This window comes from Diaphorina citri, unplaced genomic scaffold (genome assembly GCF_000475195.1).
Source record: "Diaphorina citri unplaced genomic scaffold, Diaci psyllid genome assembly version 1.1 scaffold154, whole genome shotgun sequence".
In the NCBI taxonomy this organism is placed as follows: Eukaryota; Metazoa; Arthropoda; class Insecta; order Hemiptera; family Psyllidae; genus Diaphorina; species Diaphorina citri.
In genome coordinates, this window is record NW_007377591.1 from 216,351 (window position 1) to 235,103 (window position 18,753).

Consider the following 18,753-nt stretch of genomic DNA (forward strand, 5'->3'; position numbering starts at 1 on the left):
TTTTTTTTTTTTTTTTTTTTTTTTTTTTTTTTTTTTTTGGCTTTTTTCCAATTTTTTTTTTTTTATTTTTAAAAAAATTTTTTTTTAAAACAAAAACACTTTGCATCAAGAAACATGTGTGAAAAGTTTGGAAAAAAGCGAGAGAATTTTCTAAGAACAAGAATCAGGTTTGTGCAAAAAATTTTGACTTAAAAGAGGTATACATCTATGTATTTAACAATAACAGATAAGTACAGACTATTAGTAGAAGTCGTTCGATTATTTTGATTAAATTTTGAAGAGTTCCGACATACAACATTGTCCTCATTCAGGTATCCAACTTGAAGTGTATACCATACTTGAAGAGAAAATTGGCTAGTCTATGACGGATGACTTGGTCTTTTTTTCAACAATGTAACAATTGATGTGGTGCTACTTGATGAGTTCTTTCAGTCTTCACTCTATAACTTGAGACCTTGGTATGAATGGTAGCTCTCTTCAGAGGAATTTCAAACGTTCCAAGAAAGAGTGTTTGTGACAGATGAAAACATTTTGGCTCTGGTGAATGAGATATTAAGGAGCGCTCCGCCCCGCCAAGTTGAGGTTTGTCCGCGCTACTAGAGATATATTTAGAAGCCCCGATTGTTTTTCGTGGGGTATCTAGTGGTCGTCTGGGGCATACGTCCGATGACGTACCACTCGAAATAATGCTGCCCTCCCTCCTGCAGGAACCAGTCGCAGATACCGTTCCATCTGCTCCACACATCTGAGGGTTTCTCATCCTTCGCCGTGGTGAACATGAGATGCAAAAGTTCGGACCGATTCAATTGATGAAGCACCTCTGGACCTTTGCGGCGAATGGTCTCAACAATGTTACGATAGTTGCGGTCAATCTCGTTGGAGGTCAGATTCCGGAGGAGGTCCAAGTTGAACTCGTTGGTGTACTCCATGAACGTGATCTTGGTGGGGTTCTGTGTGATGTAGAGATGCTCGTCCAAAGAGAGAATGAAAGACACGGACATCAGCGAACAGACGAGCAAAGTCCTGCCAATCATTTTGTGTCTTTGAGAATAACTTTTTTCTCAATGTGTTTTACAGGGCATAACTTTAATTTAGGATTTTTATTTTGTTAGTTTTTCCTTTCAAATTTGGAATATTTTTTTTATATATATTTCTGAATCACAGCCGTGTGAAAAGTCTGGAAACGCGGATCGTTGAAAGTTTGGAACAAAACGATCCGTCAAAAAACGATAAAAAGGTAAGCAATGCATATGTAACTTCTTTGTAAAATAATAAAATAAAAATTACCTACATCCCTACATGAACTTTGATGTAGTATCTATTTACGAGAAAAATAGAAGGATTGAACTTTATAGATAAGAATCTATCTATTCGAAAGAAACGCGAGAAAATAAGAGGACTCTGGGGAACTTTGATGTAGTACCTATTTACGAGAAAAATAGAAGGATTGAACTTTATAGATAAGAATCTATCTATTCGAAAGAAACGCGAGAAAATAAGAGGACTCTGGGGTCTCTAGGAATGAAATAAAGGCAAGGTTCTTTCAATATTGGTTTATTTGATGGTCTCAAATGTTGGTAACAGAAAAAAATCAAATGTGAAAGCTATGTTGTATATAACAACCTAATTACTTTCATTTGATGTTTACGTACACATCTACAGATGCCTATACTAGGAAGAATAAAATTAATGTGAGAAGAAATTTAGTGTAGAAAACCTCGTGGTCAGATGAATTAGTCAGGTATCCAACTTGAAGTGTATACCATACTTGAAGAGAAAATTGGCTAGTCTATGACGGATGACTTGGTCTTTTTTTCAACAATGTAACAATTGATGTGGTGCTACTTGATGAGTTCTTTCAGTCTTCACTCTATAACTCGCTCTATCATGAAGGTTTTGTTTTCACCATGGGTCGGTGTCAACGCAAAGGTAACCAGTTCGGATTTGTTAAAGTATTTGATATTGTTAAACTCCTCTTTCTTCATGGTTTCAATGATGCTGGGGAAGTTTGCTTCGATCTCTGACATGGGCATATCGTACACCTTGGACAGATCGAAATTAGCGTTAACGGCAGAACATTGATAGTAGGTTTGAGTCACCAAGAGGACAGCAAACGAGAGGCAAGCGACCGCGGACACTTGGAACAGCATTGTAAACATAAGAACTTGACAATCCCGCAACGTTCGAACGGTGGACGGTTGTTAAATCTTTCGTTCTGGGTCAGACTAAATTCTTTACTAATTTCATGGTTATTCTACAATATTATACAGTGAAATCGAAAATTTAATATGATGAATCGGTTGGTTTTCTTTCTTAAAACAAAAACACTTTGCATCAAGAAACATGTGTGAAAAGTTTGGAAAAAAGCGAGAGAATTTTCTAAGAACAAGAATCAGGTTTGTGCAAAAAATTTTGACTTAAAAGAGGTATACATCTATGTATTTAACAATAACAGATAAGTACAGACTATTAGTAGAAGTCGTTCGATTGTTTTGATTAAATTTTGAAGAGTTCCGACATACAACATTGTCCTCATTCATGCAGGTATCCAACTTGAAGTGTATACCATACTTGAAGAGAAAATTGGCTAGTTTATGACGGATGACTTGGTCTTTTTTTCAACAATGTAACAATTGATGTGGTGCTACTTGATGAGTTCTTTCAGTCTTCACTCTATAACTTGAGACCTTGGTATGAATGGTAGCTCTCTTCAGAGGAATTTCAAACGTTCCAAGAAAGAGTGTTTGTGACAGATGAAAACATTTTGGCTCTGGTGAATGAGATATTAAGGAGCGCTCCGCCCCGCCAAGTTGAGGTTTGTCCGCGCTACTAGAGGATGGTAGCTCTCTTCAGAGGAATTTCAAACGTTCCAAGAAAGAGTGTTTGACAGATGAAAACATTTTGGCTCTGGTGAATGAGATATTAAGGAGCGCTCCGCCCCGCCAAGTTGAGGTTTGTCCGCGCTACTAGAGATATATTTAGAAGCCCCGATTGTTTTTCGTGGGGTATCTAGTGGTCGTCTGGGGCATACGTCCGATGACGTACCACTCGAAATAATGCTGCCCTCCCTCCTGCAGGAACCAGTCGCAGATACCGTTCCATCTGCTCCACACATCTGAGGGTTTCTCATCCTTCGCCGTGGTGAACATGAGATGCAAAAGTTCGGACCGATTCAATTGATGAAGCACCTCTGGACCTTTGCGGCGAATGGTCTCAACAATGTTACGATAGTTGCGGTCAATCTCGTTGGAGGTCAGATTCCGGAGGAGGTCCAAGTTGAACTCGTTGGTGTACTCCATGAACGTGATCTTGGTGGGGTTCTGTGTGATGTAGAGATGCTCGTCCAAAGAGAGAATGAAAGACACGGACATCAGCGAACAGACGAGCAAAGTCCTGCCAATCATTTTGTGTCTTTGAGAATAACTTTTTTCTCAATGTGTTTTACAGGGCATACATAACTTTAAGAAGGAACGATATTTAGCGATGTAAATTGTTCCCAGAAGGCACAACAAGCTTGTGATGTAAACGATTTCTAGATCGTACTTAGATATATCAGATGAAGAAGCCCATATTGTGCCAAATGAAAGTACTCACGAAAATAAGAACACTAATATTTTAATGAAAATGAACGTTCCTTAGAAACAGATGAGACGAGAATTGATGTACCACATGAAAACGATGCCCATAATACTAGTCAAGGAACCGATAGTGTATGCAAAAGCAATATTAAAATAGAGGCAGAGGTCCCCACCACGTTGTTTTAGTCGGCGGGAATCGGTTCAGGACATACAGCTTGAAATCCTCGATGTTGCCCTTATCGAGGAAATAGTCACACATGTCATGCCAGCGCTCTATCAACCGACTAAAACAACGTGGTGGGGACCTCTGCCAAAGGTAACCTCTCCGAAAACCAACAGGACTAGGAAGACCAAACCCAAGGAGCCTACGAACTGAAATTGCGATCTTTGAAATGCACCGAACAAAGTGATTGGTTGCCGAGTGCGTATGAAATGTGCCTAATGATTTAAAATTTAATATTCAAACCTATACCACCTACCCATTGTGTACCTTTTCCGTAAGCATTTTTTTTTTTTCGACCCCTAAAATCAGTTTTTCTAAAATTCTAACAAGACTTCTACCGATCAAAAATAGGTACTAAATCGAATTTATTTTGGCAGTGTGTGGTTTAGCAATAATTCGGAGCGCGGACACACACTGGAACACTTAATCAAGTCCTTGTCCGACCCCTAAAATCAGTTTTTCTAAAATTCTAACAAAACTTCTACCGATCAAAAATAGGTAATACTAAATCGAATTTATTTTGGCAGTGTGTGGTTTAACAATAATTCGGAGCGCGGACACACACTGGAACACTTAATCAAGTCCTTGTCCCTGAGAAAAACAAAATGACATTGAAAGTCCTCACCCTTAAAATAGACAGTGCTAAAAGCAATATAGATCATACAGGTCTCACTTATGTTATAGTCAGCAATGAACCACTAGCAATGAACCACTAGAAAGTGGTAAAAATATACATATTACCCAATGATCTGGATGATGCGGGAGTAAAACTAGTCTTACTAGTCACATTGAAAACGATGCCCATAATACTAGTCAAGGAACCGATAGTGTATGCAAAAGCAATAGTAAAATAGACAGTGCTAAAAGCAATATAGATCATACAGGTCTCACTTATGTTATAGTCAGCAATGAACCACTAGCAATGAATAAGCAATGAACCACTAGAAAGTGGTAAAAATATATTACCCAATGATCTGGATGATGCGGGAGTAAAACTAGTCTTACTAGTCACAATGTAGAGAAGGATTTGATGTTGTCTCTGCAAATGTCCTCACCCTACCCGTGTTGGTGTCAATCAGCTCAATTTTCATCGTCCGACATAACCAATGCGTTGCCCAACTCAACGAATGCGCTACCAACCAATCGAATGCTCAACCTACAAGTCAACCAAAGATTAATCGCACTCGACTCCCACTTTTCGATCTATCTCGCGTTAAAAATCTCACGAGGAGTGAACTCAAAATTCACTTGCCCAGTATCGTCCGAACGATGAAGAAGGAAGGCCGAAATGTGCTGAAATATTTTCACTCCAGCCTCCTGAACTTGATCTTCAGTAATCCTCTGAATGAACCAGAGAGTACAATACTGGAGCGATGGAAGGAAACTTGTGACTTTTTCCTACAACATCCCGACATTGACCATTTTGAATCGTACGTGCTGAGTAGTGGCGAAAGGTTTGTTGATGGACATAAGCACAAGAACGAGACTAATGTTATGGAACAAGATATAGGCATGACTGACTGAGCAAAGAGAATGAATACCTTACCTCCATGGCCATTAGAAACCAAGCTGGTTTTTACCCTCATCAACAATGCGCCTCCATGAATTTCTATCCAATGCTGCTCCCAAAGACACTACTTCTAGGATTAACAGAATGAATAGTAAGAATAACATGTAGAACTAGATGATTGATGCTATTCTTTCATTATTTTTTATGGAAATAAAACAAAGGACTAAATATTATTGTTAAATGAAAAGTTTCTTTTGCTTTGTAGCTGTACAAAGAAAGCTCATTTTCAAAGATAAATGAAGGATATTGAAAGTACTCGTTTGTTCACAATAAAGTACTTAAATCATCTACTTTATTTTTCAAATAGGTACAGACATATTCTCACATATCTGTGTACGTTCAAATGTACGAGTACATGGGGAAATGGCGTTCGTGCCTACATACAATGCTAATGTGTAGTGGATGTAGGTATACGTAGACTACTTAACACTTATACTTACCTACATCATAAATATGTACCTCTATAGTTAGGTACCTACCTACTTCACAATAATATGATTGTAAAAACATTGAGGATTATTTAATAAATAAATTTTACAAACATAAATTTATGTACAATGTAAAATTACAAAGTTGGATAGATGCCTAAAAAAAAAAAAAAAAAAAAAAAAAAAAAAAAAAAAAAAAAAAAAGGGTGTGCATAGCCTACTGTAAAGGTGAAAAATTGAGCTCGAGGGGAGCCCTCCTAAATACGGCCATGCTTCAGACGTTTATTTCTTCTTCTTCGCATCCACAGCGTCCTCAGTGTCCATCAAAGTTCTCACATGTGTGGGCGGTTTCTTGGGTGGCTTCACCGCTGGCGGAGGCTTGTACACTCGCTGCATCAGAAACTCCTTGAAGTACCGCTGCGTTCCGTTGAGTTTGAAATGATTACAACAATCCTCCCAGCGCACTTTCAGGTCGGCGGCATTTTCCCTTGAATCTACCACGAAGGCGGATTCCAAGAGATCCGTTCGATTGATGAGTCTCAGCGCCTCGGGACCCATCTTCTGCAACGAGTTGATGATTTTGAAATAGTTGCGCTCGAATTCGGTGTCGTTTAGCGTATATAGGAGCGTTAGATTGAAATAACCGGTGCGGTCCACTTCAGGTTCGTGTTTTGTATCATTGCGACGTGCACCTTCAGTGAGAAGTTTGATCGAGATAAAGCTGAGTAGGATTAGCTTGTACATGGTGAGGTTGGTGTTTTGCAAGCTGAGAATGTTGAGATGAAAGCTCTAGTCTTTCTTGGTGTAATGCATTAGACAGGATAGCTGAAAAGTAACAAAACGCACTGTTTGTTCCCCTTTTTAGCTAAATCCCGTTTGGGGATGAGCTATTTATTTCTAACGTCAGAACTTTGGGTCGGGGTTGTTTTTTCGGTCACTAGGAAGCTATTCGCAATGAAAACTTGATATTTCATTTATGTTCGTTTAAAATCGTCTACAAAAGGGAATGATATAAAACAATCGAATGCCTTCCATTCCTTCTGAATGGAATGGTTTGTCATGAAAGAAATAAACGAAACTGCTGAAATGATAACCCGTAAGCTTCATAACCGTAAACCTCGAAGGAACTAAACCTTTTTATCATTTTAGGGAATCACATTATATCTCAGGGAACCCCAAACCCCAACGAAAAAATAAAATCATTTAAACATGATTCAATCATTGATTAAGAAACAATATAGAAGAGATCAAAGATTTCCTTCGGAAAAATAAGAGATCATTTCGTGTTATAGTAAGAGAGGATCTTTCAATTGAACAACGTGAAGGACGTTTCGAAAGTTTAACGACACGTGATGTGACGTGATGAACTAATGGTTGGTTCCTATCATAGGATAGGTAATAGGTACTCATTATAGGGAATTTTTCGTTTTATATTGTGGACCCGTTTCCATACTTTTCACACATTAGGAACTAATTTATTTGGTCTTAAAGAAATTAGTGTTATTATTGTTTCTAACTAAAAAAAAAAAAAAAAAAAAAAAAAAAAAAAAAAAAAAAAAAAAACCCTTTTCAGACGGCGGTAGATTACTGGGAGCGCCACGTCCAGATCTGGGCCCCGCTGCCCCTCCTTGACTAGACGATGGACTAGGGCTGCCTCCACACTCTTTCTGAATGTCCTCGTAGCGCGGAGGTCTGTCTTTCAGCTTTTGCATGACGTAACGCTGAATAGAGTTGAAACTTTCGTAGGGGAAGCTTCGCTGAAATGCCGAGCTTTCGATCACCTCAGGTCTGGAATTAGAAACACGGACAAATACTGGATAAAGAAGTCGATAAACGGATTAAGGAGTATAATGGAAGGTGAATGAACGTCAAGAGTTCACATCAAAGTGACGTGACTATCAAGCGTGCTGGGAGGCGCCGTCAAGAGTTCGAAACGCCCGCCGGCGCCGGCTGGCGTACATTAATGTGAAATAAGGTTTCATGGTTTTTCGGTACATAATTCTACTATCGTACTATGCACACGAATCGTACTACATATCGACTAATGTCCGGAGAATCCACACCCCATTTAAAATTAAATTTGTCCTGAGGGAATTTGGTTTTGCGCAGAACCTATCTCAACCAAACGTTTTATGTTGCATCCTTGTCACATTTGTGAACTGCATACCAAATTTCAACTCTCTAGCTCATACCGTTCCCGAGATATTGTTAAATTACACCGAAAACCGCCAAAAAGTGGTAAAATGCCGACAACCGTTGCACCGGTCTTACCCAAAAGTTTCTCGCATCCTTGTCACATTTGACGGCTACATACCAAATTTCAAGTGTCTGGCTCTTATCGTTCTCGAAATATTTTCTTTACAGACAGACACACACACACGGACCAATGGCTGAAACTTTAGATTTAGGATCTAGGGACCTCAAAACGTGTTTTGGCTTTAAAAACTGTCCATCGAAAATTTGACTGGATTACATTACTTTCCTTCCTATAGGATAAGGAAAGTAAAAATGCATACATACAAGGACTATTTTATCCAGAGGTACCTGCCCAATTACCCACCTGTTACAGATCTAGAGTATTCCAGAGGTACCTACCCAAGTACCCACCTGTTGCAGAGCTGCCTCAATAAGAAATAAAACATTCAGAAACAAGATGAGTGTCTTTACTCTCAACTCATAATTCATAGAAGATGACGAACCTGGGCGATTATCGAGGAAAAACAATGAAACCGCAACATGGACAGGTCAAAATAATACATAACAAAATGTGATAATACAATAACTCCGAATGGGAAAAAAGGGACAAGTCAGAATAAAACAAAATATGTAAAATATAATAATTAATCTGAGTAATAAGAATAATAAAACATAGCAAAATGTAGTATTACAATAACTCGGAATGGGAAGAATAAAAACTGTGGACTACTCAGAAAAGCCATTGTCACGAACGAAGTTGGGAAGCCACAAAACCAGAGGACAAGGTGCACGGCTGCTGGGAAAACAGTGGAGGATTTAGTAGGGTTTCAGGCGGAAAAGCCAACAGCGACAGCACGTTTAATACCTAACATTACCTACACCAGTTTAAAATAGATCATTGAAGTTAGGTTGCGTTGCGCGTGGTTGGTAATGTTGGTATCCGAATGAGTGACCATCAGGGCAATCGCGTCCTGCTGACTTTTTGCAGCCCCACTCCGAAAAAAGAGTGAGAAGGAGAAGGATATGAGGAGGAAGAAAAAACAAGAAGGAGAAGAAAAAATAGAAAGTAACAAAAGCCGAGGAGAGTCTAACGTAGCAGTTGTTTCATTGCTACAAAATAAAAGAGACGAGGAGAGTCTAATGTAGCAGTTGTTTCATTGCTACAAAATAACAGAGACAACGGAAATTCATTCACTGTCAAGCATGCTGAAGGACGCGCGCACGTCAAGAGCTTGAATAACTTGAATTACAACAAAAACCCCAAACGAAAAAGTAATTATGCCCGATCTTACACACGGAGTTTTCGGTTAATCCAGAGTTAGGGAAATACTGGCCTGTATAAATCAAATGGGTAAAGTCAAAGAAAACCCTTGACACTGTGTTAACTCTTAGTGGTAAGATCGGCCATTAGAGAGTCCAAAGACACACCTCTGATTTCCAAGGTGGCAAAGGACAAAAGATTTGACGTTCACTTGTTTTCACAAAGTGTTTGTATTAGTTTTACGGCCACTTCTTATTACATTAGGTACATCAGAAGAATATTGTACCATTTGAATGTCAGGTAGGTAGAAACTAGAAAGTACATAACAATACAGTCTATGAAGCACCAATTGGCATATAAATGGTGTCCATACGTAGTAAGACATTGTATTTGGTCTGGAAAATTGGCTGGTAATTTGTATAAATTTTAATATAGGTACTTGCGTCTAGAGTATTCCAGAGGTACCTACCCAAGTACCCACCTGTTGCAGAGCTGCCTCAAGATACCAAACAGGGCAGCCAATGACAGAGCTAGAATAGCGCCCAGGATAAGTTTGGCGAAGGATAAGATATTTTGAGTCCCCAGGGATTGTCTAGCAGAATTCCTGGAATGTATATACTTGAATTGAAACCTCTCAAAAAAAAAAAATCACGTCTATCGACGCGCGACGTTTTCCAATCTTTATTTCTTATCTGTCACTCTAAGGATGACAAGACTAATCTATGAATTCTTATCTGTTTCTTACCAACAGGCTGAGAATTCCGTCTGATCCTTATTGTGTTTACATTTGCACACATTATCAATACACGCGGTTACTTTGGCAAATAGGCAACACTGGGACACTTCGCAACTTTCCTGGAACTCTGAAAACAAAAAGTGATAAACCAGCCTAATGCTTATTTTTTTATTTTATTTTATTTTTTTTTCTAAGAGGTCTGAATACAAAAAGTAATGATAATGAATGAGGGCTTAATATCCTTTTTACTTTTTCGGTTTGGTATGTACTTTTTTGGTGTGTTAGGGGGAACTGTATCTAGCTCCTAAAGTCTTAGCGTCCGAAAACGAAGAGAGAAGGAGGACAGGATAGGAGAAAGCCAGTCGAGAATAAACCTTATCTGTTTAGGGCAAAGTTCGGCCTAGGAGGAAATCAAACTCGCGACCTAAAGCTTACAAGGCATGCGTTTGGAACCTTATGCCAGCCACTCAATATCAGATAGACCGGATAGTTACAGCTGATCAGGTGTATCTGTCAGATCTACCTGATAGTGAAGGGCTGGCCTTACCTGAGCAAGGCGTGCAGTTGTTTCCATCCCGATAATGCTCAGTCTTACACACACAGACACCTTCAGTACATACCCAGGATGTACCAAGTCTCTTGCTACAGTCTGGCGTAGCCGCACAGGTTGAGTTGAGGTCTGGGACAACGGCCGTAACTAGAAAGTAAAATAGAATAGAATATAACTTGTTCATCCTGCTGGGATAGGACTAAAAGATCCTTTTATCTACACAGTCCAACCAAGGTGTTACATATTGTGACATATCATGGGTAATGGAAAGGAAAAATAAGTTCGGGGTGCACTCTCCCTTCTGAGGACAATTAAGTAGCTACTTTAATCGAGTAGCGATCAATGGCAGCAATAGCAGTGTAAAAAGATTATTGACATAATATGGAAATTGATTGTAAAGAAGGCACATAGTAATGCTGTGATATTCACTAAAGTTTGGAAAAAGCTCTGCTTTGCCACAAAGAATTAAGAGTTGAAACTAAAAATATAGTGCAGTCAGTGAAGAGCAAATACAGAGCAGAAAGTGGAATGTCAATACAAACAGGGGACAGATTCAATACAATCCAGCTTATACTCGTACACTAGAGGTACAGCTACAGTAGCTGAAGGTAAACAAAACATGATGGTAATTGAAAGATAAATACTTACAGTGTGGCAAATAGAGGAAAACCTGGAGGATAAATTTTCCAAATACAATCAGTAAAAAAGAAACTCGGAAATAATCTAGTTTATTTTATCAACTAAAATTTTCGGCCTTCAACAGATCTGGGTGATCTTGTCACATCCACTAAAAAAAATCTCGTACAAATGTACAAAAAAAAAACGATAAAAGGCCTGCTTCCATTTTAACTACCGTGTGTTCTTTTACAGTTACATTTTTGACGGTTGTTGACTCAATTGGTCCTGTTGATGCTTCATCAACAGGTTTGATTTGAGGTTTATCTCCAATCTCATCTATTTTCGCCATCTCTTGGCACTTGGCAGGTTTCTCCACTAGTATCGGTGATAATTTCAAATTTGTCATGCTTTTCATGTTCTGATTCTATTGGCTTCATCAACAGGTTTGATTTGAGGTTTATCTCCAGTCTCATCTATTTCCGCCATCTCTTGGCACTTGGCACGTTTCTCCACTAGTATCGGTGATAATTTCAAATTTGTCATGCTTTTCATGTTCTGATTCTATTGGATTCGCCAATTTAACTTCTTCTAATAGATTTGCCCTTTTAACTTCGGAATTTTTCAAGTCTTCTATTGCAACAGCGTTGTCTATACCCAGCTGATTCTGGACTTTGGCTGCATCTATTGACGTTGAAGACGATAAAAGGAAAATGAAGAGGGTTTTATCAACAAATGACGTATATTTAGTAGTTAAGTAGATAACACCTGTAAGAAGGCTTACTAGATTACTGCTATGACACTATAGTAAGACCTAGCTAGACACTAGAATCACTAGATAGATACTTACCTATGACGAAGCACCCCTATCATGGCTTCTGGGGTGACTATAAAGAACCAATCATAAAGGTAGAAACACACTACAATCACGTCACGTGAACTCACGTGGGAATCACCATAATATTGCCTATGAAATTAACTACATGATAGGAAAACTTTGAGCTACATCTTTCCCATGAGCTCACGTGACGTGACGTGATGGTATTGTGTTTCTACCTTAACTTACCAGTCACAAGCAGATCATCACAACGGATTTCCTCATACAGAATGAGAAATATCGTTACGTACAGTAAAGGCATTATGGTTTACCACTAGGCGTTTATTCCAACAAAATAAAACTGTTCGTCAACTAAGTTGATTCGATGACATGGTCATGTTAGTGGACAGGAATTTAGGTGGAAGTCAAGGGTTCGTACTCCGGAACTTCGTTGGTTTCAGAAACACAGAGATCATTTTTAACACGAGAAAAACGTTCATTTGATTTTTTTTTTTTTTTTAAATCGGGTAGATTTTTTATCAGTTTGTTATTTAGAATGTAGGTACTGCAGGGAAGATATTTAGCAATGTTTCCAAAAAAAGTAATTGCCTACCTAATTTCGGGGAAATTTTTTTTTTTTTTTGAACTACACTAAAACTACAAGAAGGTTTTTTTTTAATCTTAGGTGATGGTATTAGTTTCAAGTTAAATATTATTTCCATAAAATAAAAATAAAACTAACATAGGTAGCTACCTAGGTCGATAATAAAATACAAATCACTGTAAAAAGGCACAAGACAATCCTTACAGATACCTAGGTACAAAATAACAAGCATTAAATAGGTACTGACTGAGTTTTAACAACGAAATTAAGTACCTAGGTACTTAACAGTCTTAACACACCTGATTATCTACGTTATAGTGTCAAAAAACAAGAGATTTACGAATCATCTAGATTCAAGTACCTCGATAAGGCGAAAAAATATAGATACCTATTTCCACGAGTGGTTAGGTTAGTTAGTTACCTACCTAGGTATAAGTAGGTAGTTAGGTACAAATCTAGAGTTAATTCAAATTAACCATATTTCATTAAAAGAGAAGGTACTCGTAGGTACGCAATCTTGATAATACTATTAAAATTAATTATTATTTTAGTTAAAAATGGTTATTTACTTTGCAAAAAACTAAAGAGGTACGAGTAGGTTGGTGCAATTTTTCACTGAGATACTATAGCTACTTGCGGTAGACACAATTTTTTGCAGGGTATCTACTCCAGTCAAGTAGGTTGTGACGTCAAAAAAAAAAAAAAAAAAAAAAAAAAAAATAAAAATTCACTTCAAAAATGTTCGTCTGATTCACTTCAGAAGAGCTTGTCTGATTCACTTCAGAAATGTTTGTCTGATTCACTTCAGAAGTGCTTGTCTGATTCACTTCAGAAGTGTTCGTCTGATTCACTTCAGAACTAGTCTGATTCACTTTAGAAGTGCCTGTCTGATTCACTTCAGAAGTGCTTGTCTGATTCACTTCAGAAGTCGTCTGATTCACTCCAGAAGTTGTCTGATTCACTTCAGAAGTAGCTTGATTCACTTCACAAGTACTTGTCTGATTCACTTCAGAAATGTTTGTCTGGTCCACTTCAGAAGTTGTCTGATTAACTTCAGAAGTTGTCTGATTCACTTCAGAAGTGCTTGTCTGATTCACATCAGAAGTTGTCTGATTCACTTCAGACGTGCTTGTTTGATTCACTTCAGAAGTTGTCTGATTGCTTTCGAATCCTTGTACACTTGAACTGAGTTTTCCGTCAACAACATTCAAATTCTCACTGTCAATGACGCGCGAGACAATCATCATATTGTCACCGATTTGATACTCCTTGACATCCCCCTTTTCCATGTCTGGATCTGCACTTGAGGACTGTTGCTGTTCTAGACTCATATAGTGGTCGTTCATTGCTTTTGGACTGAGCAGGAGTTCGAGTTGACTGTATGAAGGCAGTTTTGGGGTGATGGCAGGTAATGTACTAGCAGGACTACTAGAAGGTGAGTTTGAGGGTAATTGAACAGTACTAACAGTAGAAACGGGTGTGGAAGTGGTTTCCGTCGACTGGTAACCAGGATTGCTTTGGCCTTGCAAATAGGTTTTGTTGACTAGAGGTGAAGTTTCCACGGAGGAATGTGGTGCAGAAGGTTCGTACGATGCGGTTGAGGTGTAGGGTTCGGTTGGAATGTATCCATCGGATGGATAAAAGTCGGATGGCGTGTAAGGAGGAGGTGGTATGGATAGGTCCACATCCATTGATGACGAAGGCGCGGAGTACCCCTGTGAAAATTAAGGGACTAAATGTAAAAAAAAAGAAAAAAAAAACACCTTGTTAAACCCATAAAATAGACGAGAACTTGTCTGGACTGCTGGGGTAAAGGGACTTTTTAGTCTCATTTGAGCAGGATAAACAAAGTATATTCTATTCTATTGTTGAAATCTTCAGAATATCTTGCTTATTGAACAATATCCTTTACCACGTAAAACAGTCTTTCTTTTTAGCACAATTAATGATTTACGGGTAGAACAATGAAATTGAGCTATGCAACGGCCAACCAAACTGCCATTGTAAATCAAAGCAACAATGCCAGCCTAGTTAGCTTGGTTGGTAGCGCGTCTTTCTTGTAAGCGCTAGGCCCCGGGTTCGATTCCAGTCCGGGGCGGATTGTATCCTGAAGGGATAAGATAAGGTTCGTTCTTGGAACATCTGGCTTTCTCCTATCCTGTCTTCCTTCTCTCTTCGATTTCGGGACGATAAAACCCTAGCACTGTAAATTTTCACTCATACTTAGATACCTGCAAATTTTCACTGAGATACTGTAGCTACTTGCGGTAGACACTATTTTTTGCAGGGTATCTACTCCAGTCAAGTAGTTTGTGACGTCAAAAAAAATTGCAAGATAAACACTAAACACCAAACACCCATGTTGTTACCTAGTTATCAGCTGTATCTTTAAACCGACTCGATGACTGGGAGTGCCACCAGAGGTAATTAGAAATAATTATTGACTGTAATAGTTATTAAATAGACAACAGATCGAAGAAATAGTTTCAGTGATTCATAAATAATCTACCCATCGGATTCATGGAAAGTTCGGAAAATAACCACTTTGTCTAGACTACGTGCTGGGTTTGATTTGACCGCGCGAAGCCTGTGACGTCAGAAATGAACTTTTCAGTAACTAGGTAATAAGACTACTAAGTAGTAATGCCAGCCACTCACACTCAGACTGTCTCACAGACCTAATAGGTCTGATAGACAGCCCGAATGTGTGTGGCGGGAAAAGTTCAGACCCAGGTGTCTCAGACGATCTGCCGATCACAAAAATGTTGACCTAGGTCTCAAAAAAAAACGGACCAACTTAGCTTACACCTCTATTCACTACTGAAGCATCAAGTTTTTCCTTATCTACCTATTTTGTCAAGATAAAAGCTTCACAAGATATACTCGTAAGAGGATACCTACGTTAGATATGTAGATCGGTTTACCTTTTAGCAGTTCACTAATATTTTAGCAATGTCCTTAAAAAAAAAAATAATATTCGAGGTTTTAGCTAGTTGCATAATACTCGAATTAGTATATCAGTAAGAAATTTAGGTATCATCTCTATATCCACAATTCCACACACTTAAACACACGCTAAGATAACGAGGTAGTGTAGTACGGTACCTACCTAGGCACTTGGATTTATTTTTAAAAATGGGAAGAAGTAATATTTTAAAAACGGATTTAAAAAAAAATCAGAATAGGAAATAAAACTTCAAAAACGGACAACAAACAAAATCAACAACTGATGAAAATTTCATTGCTAAGAAATAAATCAGAATAGGAAATAAAACTTCAAAAACGGACAACAAACAAAATCAACAACTGATGAAAATTTCATTGCTAAGAAATAAAACATTCAGAAACAAGATGAGTGTCTTTACTCTCAACTCATAATTCATAGAAGATGACGAACCTGGGCGATTATCGAGGAAAAACAATGAAACCGCAACATGGACAGGTCAAAATAATACATAACAAAATGTGATAATACAATAACTCCGAATGGGAAAAAAGGGACAAGTCAGAATAAAACAAAATATGTAAAATATAATAATTAATCTGAGTAATAAGAATAATAAAACATAGCAAAATGTAGTATTACAATAACTCGGAATGGGAAGAATAAAAACTGTGGACTACTCAGAAAAGCCATTGTCACGAACGAAGTTGGGAAGCCACAAAACCAGAGGACAAGGTGCACGGCTGCTGGGAAAACAGTGGAGGATTTAGTAGGGTTTCAGGCGGAAAAGCCAACAGCGACAGCACGTTTAATACCTAACATTACCTACACCAGTTTAAAATAGATCATTGAAGTTAGGTTGCGTTGCGCGTGGTTGGTAATGTTGGTATCCGAATGAGTGACCATCAGGGCAATCGCGTCCTGCTGACTTTTTGCAGCCCCACTCCGAAAAAAGAGTGAGAAGGAGAAGGATATGAGGAGGAAGAAAAAACAAGAAGGAGAAGAAAAAATAGAAAGTAACAAAAGCCGAGGAGAGTCTAACGTAGCAGTTGTTTCATTGCTACAAAATAAAAGAGACGAGGAGAGTCTAATGTAGCAGTTGTTTCATTGCTACAAAATAACAAACACGAGGAGAGTCTAATGTAGCAGTTGTTTCATTGCTACAAAATAAAATGGGTCTTTTTCTGCTTAATGCTTTATCCATAAACATATCTGATGGGATAGTAATACATGCAAAAGCGATCACCCTCGGGCTGATTGAAAGCTGACGAAAAACGCCGATCCAGTCTAAACACGGGAAAAGGCGAAGAAAAAGAAGAAGTAATACATACAATGGTAAGGTGAAAATCAATGAAAAATGGTAAGGTAAAAACTTGTTTTAAAAGACCTTGCTTAACTTTAAAGGTAATGTTACACCAAGCGCGCATTGTTTGTAAACAATGCGCGCTTGGTGTAACATTACTTTAGCTTTTGTGGAAAAACCGACAGCACCCGGATCAACTCCGCGCACACACGAACGCTGTTTGCAAGCCAATGTTTGTGGAAAAATGATTGCAAACACTGTTTGCAAACGATGCGCGCTTGGTCTAAGTAACATTACCTTAAGGTGCTTAACTATAAGAGTATAAGGTAATAGGTATACCGTAAACCTCCTCCACTGCTGAAAGCACCTCAAGGTTGTCCCGTGTTTTGATGTAGATCGGAAAATTTCAGCCTCCGTGTTTGGAAAAAACAATGCCTGTATCTACCGACCATTGACGTTTATTTGTCGCGTTAGCAAAAACAGATTAGATTAAACACTTGGATGTTTTTGTTTATGGAAATAAGGTGTTAAGTAGGTACCTACCCTGTTTAGGCAAATATTGTATTTAGTAGGTAGGTACCTATCTACTGCTATCTTTTGGGTTTAGTTATGGTAAAGTAACTTGAACAAGCTGGGCCCGTCCCTCCGGGAATTTTTTAGCCCCTAGTTTATTCGATCGTGATTAAAGAAAATCAGTACCTATGTACCTACCTAATTTGTTTAATATTCAGTTTATTATAATTCTTGATTTGATTTTTCGATTTTACTTTCATGTAATGATTTAAAATCAAGACTAGAGCCCGTTCTCCCTTTATTCCCAATATAAGGTTTAAGTCACCCATGCATTTATTGGCCTTGCTCGGCGTGACTTAACATAGGTGACGCTAAAACCGGTCTTAAAATAAAGTTTCTCGCTTTGAGTTCATAGGTCGTCGCGACAAATTTCAAGATCAGAGCTCATTTGTGTGAGAAAATGTGAAAGAAATCCCCCAAAAACCAGTTTTTTTGGCTTTATGGTTCTCTGGACAAAGTTTGAACCACCATTTTCGTGTTCCTGGTAAAAAGACTTCGCGCTCCTGGGGCTTCGCGCGGTTGTGCAATGTGCATGGCTTTATGGTTCTCTGGACAAAATTTGAACCACCACTTTCGTGTTCCTGGTAAAAAGACCTTTAATTTGATATATAGGTCGACCAGGTTTGGATAAGTCCTTCTATGGGGACAGACAGATGACACCGAAGCGAATACAATAGTCCGTCCTTTATACCTTTTTTTATTACTATCGTAATAATAAAGGAAGGACGGGCTAAAAACGACTTTTTTCTAGATCCATCAAAGGTAGACAGCGTTAGTGTATAAAACATGTTATAGGATGTTGGCACACTCTAATAAATATAAATAAATAAAATAGAAAAAGGTAGACAGAAAAAAAAAGACAGTTCCTGCTTCCATTATTCACGAAAATTTCGGGGTAGGTATTAGGTAGGTAGGTAGGTACCTAAGTATTTTATAAAAATAACAAACTAGAGTTTTCTACTACTTATGTATTTATACCTGGCTGTACCTACAGAAAACTTCCACATTAAAATAAACACTGAAATTAGATTAAAATATTTGAGTATTAAAGGTAGCTAGGAAACTTGAATCAAATCTGCAAAAAGTAAAATATTATTTCATTACTTATTTTATTTGTAAAAAATAATTCAAGTACCTATTTCTGTAGGTGGGTATATTGACTAAAATGGCACGCTCACTTTCAGACTGATAACAATAGGTACCTACTTAAATTATTTCTATGTAGAAGTGCGTTGGATTACCTATCTACAATACCTACTGCCTATGTATGGATTACTAATGTATTTACATTAGTTTTATTTTAAGTGGACAGGATCGGATCATGTTAAGTACAAGTACCTACCTACGTATGTGAT

The 18,753-nt window shown here is 38.1% G+C and overlaps 2 protein-coding genes across 2 annotated transcripts; both read right to left on the reverse strand.

The window, feature by feature from the left end:
• Window positions 1-168: 168 nt before the first annotated feature.
• LOC113465746 lies at window positions 169-1,731 on the reverse strand. The gene is made up of 2 exons (XM_026820518.1): window positions 1,424-1,731; window positions 169-1,318 (listed from the first exon to the last, which is right to left on the reverse strand). The coding sequence occupies exon 2, from the start codon at window positions 1,032-1,034 to the stop codon at window positions 609-611; it is 426 nt and encodes a 141-aa protein (XP_026676319.1). The 5' UTR covers window positions 1,035-1,318; window positions 1,424-1,731; the 3' UTR covers window positions 169-608.
• A 4,350-nt stretch (window positions 1,732-6,081) lies between these two features.
• LOC103505157 lies at window positions 6,082-12,811 on the reverse strand. The gene is made up of 6 exons (XM_026820513.1): window positions 12,224-12,811; window positions 10,540-10,689; window positions 10,002-10,119; window positions 9,738-9,860; window positions 7,364-7,587; window positions 6,082-6,491 (listed from the first exon to the last, which is right to left on the reverse strand). Exons 1-6 carry the CDS (start codon window positions 12,294-12,296, stop codon window positions 6,082-6,084), a joined length of 1,098 nt encoding a protein of 365 aa, XP_026676314.1. The 5' UTR covers window positions 12,297-12,811.
• Window positions 12,812-18,753: the final 5,942 nt, after the last annotated feature.

Bases quoted from the DNA above. Each gene is read 5' to 3' on its own strand.
- LOC113465746 (XM_026820518.1), bottom strand. From the start codon at position 1,034: ATGATTGGCAGGACTTTGCTCGTCTGTTCGCTGATGTCCGTGTCTTTC.
- LOC103505157 (XM_026820513.1), bottom strand. From the start codon at position 12,296: ATGCCTTTACTGTACGTAACGATATTTCTCATTCTGTATGAGGAAATC. The intron at 10,690-12,223 runs GTAAGTTAAGGT...TTTACTTTCTAG, and splicing joins TGATGATCTGCTTGTGACTG to TTACGGCCGTTGTCCCAGAC. The intron at 6,492-7,363 runs GTTTTTTTTTTT...TTCTCACTGAAG, and splicing joins TCTACCGCCGTCTGAAAAGG to GTGCACGTCGCAATGATACA.